At 46.3% G+C, this 13,295-nt stretch overlaps 1 protein-coding gene across 10 annotated transcripts in view; it reads right to left on the bottom strand.

The window, feature by feature from the left end:
- Positions 1-13,295, bottom strand: part of TRIO (trio Rho guanine nucleotide exchange factor) — a 325,844-nt gene that overhangs the window by 105,877 nt on the left and 206,672 nt on the right. For all 10 annotated transcript variants that reach the window (XM_045848128.1, XM_045848129.1, XM_045848130.1 and 7 more), the window contains exons 19-21: positions 12,645-12,759; positions 8,326-8,441; positions 4,850-4,972 (exon numbers count right to left, since the gene is read on the bottom strand). In XM_045848128.1, coding sequence (XP_045704084.1) covers positions 4,850-4,972; positions 8,326-8,441; positions 12,645-12,759 — 354 coding nt within the window. The remainder of the gene's footprint in view (positions 1-4,849; positions 4,973-8,325; positions 8,442-12,644; positions 12,760-13,295) is intronic.

Genomic DNA, 13,295 nt, shown 5'->3' with positions numbered 1-13,295 from the left:
AGACGAGCTCCTTCCTCAGCTCCTCCACCACGAAGGGTATTTTTAAGACCCAGGCTAAAACAAAATCTAGACTTTCAATGTCTTCATCTGGTCAGTGATCAGTAAAAATCTGTGGAATGCAAAATGAATGTGCACTCGGGACGTGCTCCCCGTGAATCTAAGACTATCCTCCTTTGAATGTACACGTGTGGGTTGCAGAGACCGTCCCTGAGTTATGTATGTTTACTCTGTGTGCCCAGTGCGACCACAAGTTCGATCAGGGCAGCAGCCACCCAAGATTCTGCTTTTCCTGATGCACACGCGTGGCCAAGGGTCTCCCGCCTCGCGGCGGACACTCAGCAGAATCCCTGATGCAGCTCCTCTGCATCAGACGTTCCTGTCTCTTTCCACTCTTGGGGGATGCCACCAGTCAGGGAATGATGTCTACAGAGGTATTTTAGCTTTTGTTCCCTGTTTAGAACTCTCTCTTTTAAAAAAGTTATTTCAGCCCTGGTTGGTGTGGCTCAGTGGATTAAGCACTGGCTTGGGAACTGAAAGGTCACCAGTTCGATTCCTGGTCAGGGCACATGCCTGGGTTGCGGGCCCAGTCCCCAGTGGTGGGCATGAGACAGGCCACAGGTAGATGTTTCTCTCACACATTGATGTTTCTCTCTTTCTCCTTCCCTCCCCTCTCTCTAAAAATAAATAAATAAAAGCCTTTTAAAGGATCATTTCTTTTTATATATACATAGAGAAAATCTTTTACTAAGTTAGGCATTACATTTCTTACTTCTTGTAAAGTTAAGGACAACTATAAAACACTGTCCTATGTATGTGGCAGTAACTGCACTCAACTTTGATTTTTCTACTGCTCTTCAGCTGCATCCATTTCATTTATCTTTACTATGAGGCTTCCTTCAATGTTCCCACAGGCATTTCAAATGAATATACTCTTCTGCTGTGGAAACTGCTTTTCTCAGATAAGCTTTAACTAGAAAATCTTTATGACCAACGTTCAGGAAATTGACTTTAAAAATCCCCAAAAGAAAGGTCAGAGTTCAAAACTGGGATCAATTATCTTGGTTCACACAATAAAATTTTTGAGCCAGAATTCACCAGAGAACCTGTCTAATCAGCTGTAAAGATCTGCCGACCGTACACGAACCCCGGGCGACCTGCCGGGGTCTGAGCACCGAGTGCCCCCCGCCCCCGCCCCCCAGCACCCACATCCACTCTCGCCTTTGGCTATCTGCACAGGTCTCCTGCTGCCTGCGATGCTGGCCCCCAGATGGTGCCATGGCGCCTTCACGTCATTTGCTCCGCCAAAGGGCGCCCTCCACCCTGACCATGCTTCCCCATCCGCTCCACTGTTTCTAACAGCGAGCATGCCACACCTCCCGTCACGGGTGCAATGTACTCATGACATCACTGTCTGCCTCCCTTCTGTTAAATGGTGACGGCCACAGGCCAGGGACACTGGTTTGCTTGCTAACCTCTCCCACGCCTTCCCCGTGTGGCACACAGTGGCCGTTCACCAGATATTTATGGGCAAAATCAACTAACAGGTTCTTATACAAAACTGTGTACACCTGTAACTTTATGGGCACAGAAGTTATGCTTACCAGCATAAATACACATGCTTCAAAAAATATGTGGGGGGGAAAAAAAAACACCCTCAAGGAACATCAATGACCTCTGTGAAAAAATGAATACTGTGGATTCTACAGAAGCTGCTTAGTTGGGAAAAGTCAGCAACACTGAAAACACTCTCCAAGTTTCTAGGGCTTTCGTTCTGTGTGATGATGAACTCTCACAGAGTGAACCACAGGAACACGACCTGCCACACAGACCTTTTGGAATGCCGTCTGTATGGAACCTTTCTGAAGGTAAGACTTGGCCTAATTATAAACTAAGGGAACCAGAAGTCCAAGTTTCACATCTGGAAGCAAAAATTCCAAAAGGAATTAACTGAGAAACACTACCAATCTTATTTAATTTAATTTAAAGATTTTATTTATTTATTTTTAGAGAGAGGGGAAGGGAGGGAGAGAAATGTCAATGTGTGGTTGCCTCCTCTCACACGCCCCCTAGTGGGGACCTGGCCTGCAACCCAGGCATGTGCCCTGACTGGGAATCAAACCCCTTTGGTTCTCAGGCCAGCCCTCAATCCACTGAACCACACCTGCCAGGGAGAAACACTACTAAATTTTAATATCTAAGAGAATTAATATAACCAATGCAGGATTTGTAAAAATTAGGTTGCATTTATCAGCTTTCACTGCTGTGTGCCAAGACGTTAACATGCTAAAAAGCACAGAAAAGTGTTGTTGTCCCAGCACTGAAGCACAAACTACACAGATCTCTTCAGAGGCTAAGGAAGCTAAGTTGTGTTCTAAGTGTTGGAGACAGAGAGGACAAAAAAGATAATGCAGCCTACCTACATTAAAAGAGAAAACAAAACAGCAAGAAATTTCAGGAAGATTTCGGTGTTTGTGTAACATCACAAAACAGACCAGTTGCTGGCATGCAACACCAATACGCTGATGCTGATTACAGGAATGTATTTTAACATGCACTGAGTTACAAATGAATCGAGTTGTTTAGTGAGGAGAGGCTTTATTTTCCTTAGCACTAAAAGTGTTGCAGTACTCATTGCTGTAACAATTGGATTGGAAGATCGTCCTGTCAGAGTGAAGGATTCTCTTTATATAACAGGAGAAAATGATTTCTTAGAAGATGGTCTCACGGGGTGACAGAGGGCAAACAAGAAAGTAGCCTAGTATCAACAGGAGAAACTAAACTACATCTCCAAGCACCAAAGTGGGTACTTTCTGATGGAAAGCCAGCCAGAAAACAAACAAAAAACGTTGCTAAGAAAAAAAGGTGAAGGGTATTTTTTTCAAAACCTACCAGTTCCTCTCATCAATATATCCAATGAAAGAAACAGCTCTGTATATTTGTGAAACAGAAAGTCAGATGCAATCTATGGTTTTAGACGCTTTTTAAAAGATAAAACACAAGGGCAAAAAATAATGCCTGTTTACTACTCATTTTTCCACCAGTTCTCCAAATTTGAGGAAACCAAAAATTTAAGAGTAATAGGAAAACCCTTTCTTTCATACACAGTCCACTAGGAACAAAGCTGCCATGCTCCTCCAACCCAGACAGGGGCATGCACGTCGCACTCTGTGTGCACGGTGGCCCCCGGAGTTGTGCAGTGAACAGGCTGTGTGGCCACGCAGAGCAGCCTGCAGAGTGGGGCTTTACCGAAACTCTCAGTCCGTGAAAAGGGACAATTCTTACATCTATCTCTGAGTGCTATCTTAAGTATTTTCTCCATTCCTTTATATTCAAAGGATATGCAGAGAAAGAAATGCAGATCATACCATGCACACAATAACTATCATTTATGAACCCACCATGAACAAAAGTGAGGATGCCACAGCTAACAATCCACAGTGTTGCATCCAGAGGAAGGAAGAGGCTTGATCCTTACCTGCAGAGGCAGGACAGGCTGGCTCCCCTCTGGGCACCCACGATTCCTCTATCATGGCAAGGCTATCCTGCCTGCCTGCCTGCCTGCCTGCTTGCGCCTGCCCCCCACCCCCCTACCCAATGCTCACGGCGCCCCACGAAGGGCCAGGTCTCTTCACCAGCCCTGCAGTGGTCGGTCTGCCTGTACCTGCACTAGATTACGTGTTTCTTCAGAACAGAACCAGGGGCTCTGAGTGCCCAGTACCCAGAGGCTGAGTGGAAGGAAATTAGCTTAGAGCTTGGACTGGGGGTGGGGGGCAACTGGGAGTGGATGGCTGGGAAGAAGAGGAGGAGTCAGAAACCGTTACAGAAAACATAAAAAAGTACAAATAAACAGAACACAAAGTAGCTGTCTTTATCCCAAACGATTAAAAAATTCCTCTCTGACATGTTTTCAAGCCCAATCTCTTTACTTTATAGGGACACTTCTTTTTAACCAAGAATATTATTTAACTTGATACTTTCTACTCATCAATTTAATTGGTAGCTTTCTCTAATAACTCAACTATTGTGGAAAACAGAGGCACTTTTGAAAATATCACATTAAATTATATTCAAAAACTTTGACAAACAAAAAGGACGCCACGGGCCGAGAAGGAGACTGAGAGAGCTGCAAACTGCCCTGCAGCCAGGGAAGAGGGAGCTCCGCGGGTCCCTGTGGAGACGCTCACATATTAGCTTAGAAACCAGCAACTCCTCCCACAGACTGCCCGTGCCACAGAGGTGTGTAAGATTTTATTTTGATTTCCGGGAGAAAACAGAAAATGCCTCTGGTTTCACAAACCTGTGAACCACCACCTAAGGCACTGACATGAAGCCTGTGGCTAACAAACACAGCCGGCTTGTGCGGGGCTGAGTGGAAACGCTGCAACTGTAACAACTTCCACTGACTCCCGGGAGGAAAGAAAACACCCACGGAACAATTCAAGTCCAGCTGGCAACACCTAACGGTGCTTCAGAAAAAACTGCCGGTACCCCAGAAAACAGAAAAGAAATCAGAAGGAAAAAGAGAATAACAATGAAAAGGACACGAGAGCAATACAAAGGAAGGAGACGGGAAGGACTTGCAGAAATCAGAGGGAGAGCAGCAAACAGATAAACGAAGGGAACAGATAAACTGAGGGCACGCGTGAAAGGCAGTAAGAAGTACCAAAAGATTCATGTGTTAACAATCCATTTCAGTCACCCTGTTTCTTGTTTCACAGAATATTTCTTAAATGAGACTCTGGAGAGTTACTTTGTTGACTCAAAGCACCTGTTCTGGGCTACTCTGCAAAAACCCGAGCGGACCTATGGGCCACTCACTGATTGGACGCGCACAGCCGACCGGACGCACCTTGGCGGTTATCTGGAACTCCTCGTGCTCCTTCAGCAGCTCCTGGGTGTGCTGTATGCTCGAGCCCGTGGAGGTGTGTGTGGACAGGTAGAACTCCCCATTGTCGTGGATCCATTCCAGAGCCTAGGCAGGGAGGGAATAGAAACACGCTCACAGGTGAACAGTGGGGAAGGAGGTTCGAAGTGCTGAGTATCTCGGGGAAATGGGAGGTCACAGGCCGCGGCTGGCGTGCCTCGAGAAGTGTCACCTCAGAGAGACAGACAGCCAAGTTTCTGAACTAAGTGTCATGATGCTAAAACTTAAAAAGAAACCGACAGCCTAGAAAGTTGTCATTGTGTCACTCACATAACAACAGAAAGGTCAAGAGTTCCCTATAATTATGAACCTAAGTCACAAGACAAAGACTAAGGTCCTTCTGCAAGAATATGGGGCAGTGGGGGGTGAAGGGGTGGGCTGACACCCTCGTGTTGTTAAACACTGAGACATTCACGCCACCGGGACTTGACAACCTAACTGAGAAGTTCTAACCCAAAGAAGAGAGCACAGAGGTGAATTCCTAGGTTTCAAAAGTACAGTTTTAACCCTTCTTTTTTTCCCTATCCCTGTGCCTGCTGAACACCCAGACGTGAACCCACTTTGCTCATTTTGAGGGCTCCCGAAGAGGACCCATCACATTCACCCTGCACAAGCCACTGGGCGACACTGGCAGAGGACGTGGCTTAACCCTCCCAGCTGCAGGGGAGAGGTGACCGCGCCTGGAGAGAAGGGGGCCGGCGAGGGTCAGCCTGCAACAGGATGGTGCCGTTCTCACACATCTGCTCTTCCTTGTTAGATGGCAGCTATGTGTTTTCCTTCCATTTCCACATAGCTGAAGTGAGATCGGACTTATTTAAACACACACACTTTCCGCTATGTATGGAAAAGCAGCACGAGAAACTAGAAGCTTTTATATCTGCCCTTCAGATCTCGAAGTTATCCACTGTTGTTTGCTGGTGCTGGAACAGAAACGTTACTGTCCCTACTGGATATTTCACAGCACGTATAGTGCTTTAGGAGAAAAAACAAAAAGAAGCCCACGACCCAGATTACTTGCTATGCAGTTTATTCGCTGGGAATCTACGTTTGTTATGCCTGAGGGTGCCTGTCCCATCTCAGAAACAATGTTAACACAGAGTCTGAATCAAGGCAGAAAGCCATTTGTCAATTTATTCTAAGGTCCCTGGCTTCCCTATCCAAACAGCCAATGGTACCCGAGTGCCTACCATGGAGTCAGGTGCTGGGTGAGGCACCAGGGAAAGAGAGGCTTAGACCCTACTGCTGTGGACCGGGAAGGGGAGAGAGATGAAGTAAGATACACAAAGACAGACGAGAGGGGGAGACCTTGCCTAGAAGGGTGGTCAGTGGAGGGGTAGCAAAGCTGGGACCCTCAGGCTGAGAAGGGATGGGCTCAGGAGGGATGCAGAGAAACTGTACAGGGTGGGGTGGGGTATGGGGGTGAGGGGGAGCACCCCACGGCCTGAGCGGAGGGAGTTGGGTCTACTGCAGGGCGAGGCTGGAGGTGAGGCTGTGGAGGGCAGGGGTTGCTGTGTGGAGAGGGACTAGAGTGAGGAGAAGAAGCCACGCCAGTCAGCACACTGGTCCAGAGGCTCAGACAGGACCCAGCTGGCACGATGGCTCTGGACTTGAGACGGTTAGGCAGATCTGACACTCGTGGGCCGGTTCCACCTACGGGACCGATGAAGGGGCAAAGGTGGGAGACAGGAGTCTCCCTGCAGGATGAGGGGACACAGGGCGCAGTAACTCTTCAGTCCACTTCCACCTCTTGTGAGGCCAAAGTAGAGCCGTGCCAAGAAAGTGGCTGGGATTATCAGTCTGGACTCCACAAATGGAGACCAGGGCTGCAAGACAGCAATGGAGAAGATAAGAGAGGAAAGAGAAACAAGAACAAGCCTCAGCTGAGCCCTGGAGAAAGTCGACAGGCAGAGGCGGAGATAAGGAAGAGGGGGCAGCGGTGGTGTAGACAGCAGAGGGCAGCACTCTCCTGGGGGCCGGGCCGGGCCGGAAGTCCCCTCTCCACCACGGGGGAGGCTGCATCCAGTGAACCTCAGGGCGCCACCCTGAGAACTGCAACCAGCCAGGGCCCTCACAGACAGGTCTGTCATGAGCAACTGTCACTGACCATGGCATTGTGATGATGGCACAGGACAGAGCCCAACAGGTCCGCATGGCCAGTGGGTCACCCTCAGTCGTGGCCTAAACTTAATGATTTTGTATTTGGCAAATGAGCTGACTTTAGGAAAAAGCAGTAACACATCACCCCTGTCGAGGGAATTATTTGCAGGTCTGTTCTGTGTAGCTGAATGAGTGTCTTTTGACAGAGAAATAATACAGACATATGAGAGAGAATTATGAAACAATCTCTAATTAGAAGCAAAGTCAGCCTGCCTTAAATCTAAAACATGGTTGAATTGAACTGTTTTTAAATAAAAGGTTAAGAAAATGCAATTTAAACATTAAAAATACTACTGCTTTCCTCCTCTGCTGGAAATGTGAGAACTACGCCTGGTAAAGTCAGCCAAGACGAGGAAAAGGCCGAGGCGTGAACTCCAGCCAGCAGCCTCTGGGGAGTGAGGCCACCCACCGTGAGACTAACAGTCACCCACAGGGAACAAAATATGCTCCCCAAGTGGGAAGACCGTGTGAGGAAGATACAATCGTCTCAGGCCGTAAGATTTCACCCAACGCCTGCTCTGGGACAGGGACACAGGAGGCAGACGGGTGGATTCGGATGGTGGTCCGCGTCTGACTTGGTTACCGTGGTGATGAAGCTCCTTGACATGAAGCATGTGAGACAGCTCCACAGATTCTTAGGCCACTGTGAAGGCCAAAGAGAAGTGACAGGGATCTCAGTGTTCACGTTAGGGGTCCGACAGACTTCCCCTAAAATGACCTTCCATCACTTCCACTCAGGCAGGAGCACTTCATCCCAAAGTGACTTCGGAGTGGGGGACACTGTAAGTGTGCCTGCACTAGGCAAATGCATGAATGTTTCTGACTAAACTGAACTGTCAGAAACTGTCACATTTCTTATTTAATTTTTGCTCAATTTATCTGAAGAACATTTTATCTTGAACACATAAATACAGCCACATAACAAAACCACCCCCCACAGTATTCACACAAGCACAATACTCTCACTCTAGGATGATCTCTAAATTATCATCATATGTAACGCGTACTCTGCTGTCTTAAATATGAATGAGGTCATGACAGTGGAGATGAGCTGAGTGACATACTTGCTGGGGGCCAAAATCACCCAGTGACACGCTTTCCTGAGGTAGTGGGGTTTTCTTTTTACACCGAAAGGTTAACTACAAGGCACGGCCTGTTCGGATCATCAGAGAGTGGTTCTGAAACTGCTGACTCGAGGTCTGAGTACAGGGTGGAGGGCACCGGGCGGCGGGTGTGACACTGACCTGCTTGGCACTTCGCTCGAAGACCACGTACTGCTGGCACTGGTCCAGCCGCCTCTTCCGCATGGTCCAGTAATGCAATACCCTGTTCTCCCGCTGGAAGAGCTCGTTCAAGATATCTGAGAGAGTGAAGAGAAAGGTGCGTGTTGGTGTCTGCAACTGATGAAAACACCCGCAAAACCTCATTCACTTTGACTTAAAGACTTTTCATTCAAATGCCACTGCAAGACAGATTTTACACGAGCCACACTGCTTGCTTGTCCCGTGTTCCCAACGAGCCTGTCAACCAGAACTCTCCTCAAGTCTTTTACCCCAATTTACCATTGGAAGATCAAGATCCCTCTAAGGCACAGGTGGCAAACACAAGGCCCACGGGATGAATCTGGCCCTCCACCTTGTTTTATCCGGCCCAGCACTTTGTTTCTAACCAGTGGGAGCGCTGAGCTCCTAGCCCCTAGTCAGAAAGTAGTTACATTTACACAGTCCTAAAGTTACATTCGGCCCTTTGAAGGCAACCACGAGGCTGATGTGGCCCCCGGTGAAAATGAGTTTGACACCCTGCTAAGGTTACAGTCGGCCACTAAGACCTCAGGGTCATGGGATCAGTGGGCCACGCTACTGCCTCCCCTGCTGGGCAGTCTGTCAGCATCCGTATTAGCTGTTTCGTTCAGGCCATTGAAACCTTCCCATATATGGAAGGAATTCAGTGCACGTTAAAGGATGTATGTCAAAATGGTGAAGGATTAGAAGAAAACAAAAGGTATTCTTTAAAAAAATATGAAGTAGACAAAGGCCGAAAAACCTTGACTACATAAAAATTAAGACTGTCATCACCAAACAATAACTGCCATAAAAATATTATACCAGTCAAAAAAAAAAAAAAACAGGAAAAAGTATTGGGAAAATATAAGACACTGACCTAATTTACTTAATAGTCAGGAGACAAAGATGAACAATCTGTAGAACATGAAGTTTATGATTTGTAAAAGGTGGCCACCAAACACGTAAACGTGTGAGCTCACTCTGACAAGGAGACCGTCTCTGGCCACCTCTCCGGGCAAGCACTGGGCTGTCATCAGTGCTAGGAGGGGTGGGGGAGGAGCTTGGGCCCCTGTCTTCTTACTGAGGGAGGACAGAGCACAGCCCTTGCAGAGAGCAGCTGGCAACAGGGGGCGACGTTGAGGTGCTTGTCCCCTTGAACCAGGATTTACCTTCCAGGCGGACGGCGCTCACACAAGCAGCCACAATAATTTGTACTCAGATGCATGAACACTGAGGTGCGGCAACTGGGGGACGAGTTAAATCAGTTACAAAATCACTATCCTAGACATTAAAAAGAATAGGGCAGATCTTTAAATCTGATACAAAAATATGACTAAGATATACTACTAAGTGACTGAAGCAAATTGCAGGGAAATATAGTCCCATTTTGGTTAAAAAAAAAAAAAGCAGGATGGGTGAGCAGAATCCACCTATGTTCAGATTTCTCCACATATTTAGACTTATGTGCCAAAACAGGATGCACAAAAAGTCTTGACAGTGGTTATCACCAGCAAAGGGATTGTGTAATTTATATGTATTTGTCACTTTTCAAACTTTTTACAGTAAATCTGTTTTACTCCAGAAGTTTATGAAATAACCATATAAAAAAACTTCAGACAAATGATCTCACCTGTAAGAGGAACCTAATGAACAAAACAAACAAATGAGCAAAAGAGAACCAGAGGCGTGGAAACAAGGAACAGACTGACAGTGACCAGGAGTGGGGAGGGTCTAAGGGGGAAAAAGAAGGGGAAGGGCCTGGTTAAAGAGCATGTATAGCCCTGGCTGGTGTAGCTCAGTGAGTTGAGCGCGGGCTGTGAGCCAGGCATCGCAGGTTCGATTCCCAGTCAGGGCACATGCCTGGGTTGTAGGCCATGGCCCCCAGCATCCACACATTGATGTTTCTCTCTCTCTCTCTCTCTCTCTCTCTCTCCCCCCTCCCTCTCTAAAAAATAAATAAATAAATAAAATCTTTTAAAAAATATCCAAATCAATAAAGTTATATATATATATAAAAAAAAGAGCATGCATAAATGACAACGACCCATGCACATGGAAAACAGCGTGCGGACTGACTGTGGGAACAGTGGGGGGCAGAGGGGGACAGCCCGCAGAGCAGGGGAGAGCAAACAGGGGATATTTGGGACAACTGTAATAGAACAACAATTAAAAAAAAACTTCAAAAGAAAAGTCCTGAGATTGAAATGCAAGTCAAATAGATGGTAACTAGACTATAACCCCACTGTATTGGAGAACTCCACTAAGTGTCCCACCAACGCTCACTGAGTTCTCAGTAGGCTGAGCACTCTGTGCGAAAACAAGAGTCTGTGAGCAGCATCCTTCTCACTCTGCTGAAAACGTGAACTAGTTTCGTAAAACAGATTAAGACTTCAAAATCTGAAACCCATCAAAAAAATTAAGTTACCTCTTAAACAAAAACATCACATGTGAAAATTAACATAAACCTCTGGGTCTTTTCTGCTCTCTGATTTCCCTAGTCTCTGCCTGGGACAGGGCTGACTTGGGGCATGGAAGCCACCCAGCAGAGGGGCGCTCTAGGGCTGCCTGAAGCTCCTGAGGGTTACCCTGATCACGTGGGCTGACCCTTCTCGGCCTGTACCTTCCCCTCTGGCACCGTCATCCTTGCATGAATCTACTGCATTGACCCACCATAAACCTTTTGTCCTCAAGTCTATGGTGAGAGAAAAAGAGCGTTTCTTTTTTAACTCTCCCCAGCACACAGCATGGAGAGAAACACTAGTGAACGCATGATGATTATCTGGTGAGTGAGTACATGAACATACATCCCTCTCGCACATGCATGTACGTATCAAACTAGTACAACCTAGAAAGCTTCCTAGCATCTTCAATTAGAGCAGAGTATGCCCAAAAATCAAAAGCAATATTGAGAGATGGGAGAAAGGAAATGATTTTTCTGTGAAATGAGTCAAGGAAACTGATTACCAATGCACATAACTTGCAGGCAATGAGGATTCCTTTCTGCTGAAAATGACTGCACCTCTTAGTCACTCATTTTTCCCAAGAGAAAAGCCCACTGACTAATAAGTAAATAAATCTCTTCTGTAGAGCTTTGAGGATTGTACCAAAGTGAGACGAAATCCTTCTGGGACAGCAGATGAATCATCACCAAGGAGGAGAATGCAATGCACAAACTTTTTGGCGATCGTGTTGTTTTAAAAAGTGTGGGGTGAATCGTTAGTTAGGCGGTTGTTGCAATTTTTCCCTGTGAAACTCCGCTGCAGGAGTGCGGCTGTGCATGCTCCCTTTCCTCCTACCCCTGGGACCGACTGCCAGGCTCCCGGTGAGGATCACGCAGACAGAATGTGGACTCAGCTCAAGGCTACTTTAAACATCTCTCACCATTTTCTCAGGACCCACTCCCATGTCATTTCAATTGAATTTGCAAAAACTATGATTACATTTGAGTTTAAAATTACTCAATAATTTTGAGTAATTATTGAGTAATAATTACTGCATTTATTGCATTTTCTGACTGCATTTTCTCTGTAAAATAGTCAGAATTCTACAGAGTAGAAGTTTAAGTCCTCTTCACCTGCATCCACACCAATCCTGTTTATCATTTAGTATAAATTTTGCCAGATTTTTTTTGTGTATTTACACAGGTATGTTATATTAAAAACATGGATTTATAGATTTTATACTCAAATGATATCAAACTATGATATTATTTCACAATTTTCCTTAATAATGCTTATATAATAAAATTAATAACACTTTAATTTGCTTGTAGATAACTCTGGTTTTCATTTTTTCCCAATTTATAATATTTTTACTTACTTTAACAAAACAGTCAATGCCAATATATATCATCCTAAATCATGTTTTTTTCTGTTTATATACTTCAACTTTATTCAGTAAATTATGAGTCCATATACAAAGACCAGCAGAAGTATCACCTACTTGAGTGTGGTTGGTAGAGTAATGATATGGGTGTAATAATTTGTAGTTTTAATTTGAACATTTCACCTAAAATGTCATATGGCGTGCTTGAGAGTGATATTGTTATGTTACAGAATTACATGCTTATGACTTTGTAATGAAAGATTTTGTAATAAAAAAGGGACATTATTTGTGCCGGGCCCTGTATTTAATATTCTGTTCTTAACCTAAGATACTCAGTAAGAACTTTAACCACTGGAAACGAGCGTTCAATAAAGTGAAGCCCCGGGCGAAGACTTCCAAGCGCACCCGCCCGGCTCCTCCCGCATCGCCGGCCAGCAAGTCCTGGCCGTACTCACTTTTCACTTGCTGCTCGGGGGCTTTGACGTGAGTCACCATGCCCGGCATGTTCACACTGTTCCTGTGCAGGTACTTCAGGAAGACGTCTGCGTTCCTCCTCGCAAGCGTGCAAGCCTAAGAGCAATGGGGAGTGGTGTGCTGTTAACCTGACTCACACAAACACGGATTTTTGAGTCCTCATGGACACGAGTCGGCTCTAACACACGTCTTTACTGAAAGTGTTCACCTGGCCGGCTGTGGCTTAGAGAATACATAGTTTAAATCACATTTCGATGACAAAAATTATGTGTTGGAGCCCTTGCTCTGATGTAGCCAGCTGCTCTGTTGTAAGCTTCCCTGTGGAGGGGCCTGGGGGCAGGGGTGAGGGCAGCTCTTAGCCAGTGAATAGAGAGCAACCCAGGCCAGCCTCGAGGAGGCCACATCCACGGCCAACCCCTGAATCACAGCCGTGGGAGAGGCCCTGAGCCAGAGGCCCCAGCTGGGCCGGGCCTGGATTTCTGTGAGCAGCAGGCAGTGCAATGCTCTCGGCCTCTGAGTCATACAGTCTGTGTCTCTGCTGTCTCTGCTCGACCCACCACCATGGACGAAAGCGGCCGTGGATGATCCAAGGATGACTGGGGGGATGGATTTACTCTCAGGTCTCGGTGCGC

Source organism: Phyllostomus hastatus, unplaced genomic scaffold, assembly GCF_019186645.2.
Source record: "Phyllostomus hastatus isolate PE091 unplaced genomic scaffold, TTU_PhHast_1.1 phas_contig_58, whole genome shotgun sequence".
Classification (NCBI taxonomy): domain Eukaryota; kingdom Metazoa; phylum Chordata; class Mammalia; order Chiroptera; family Phyllostomidae; genus Phyllostomus; species Phyllostomus hastatus.
This window is presented reverse-complemented; position numbering and strand designations above follow the sequence as displayed.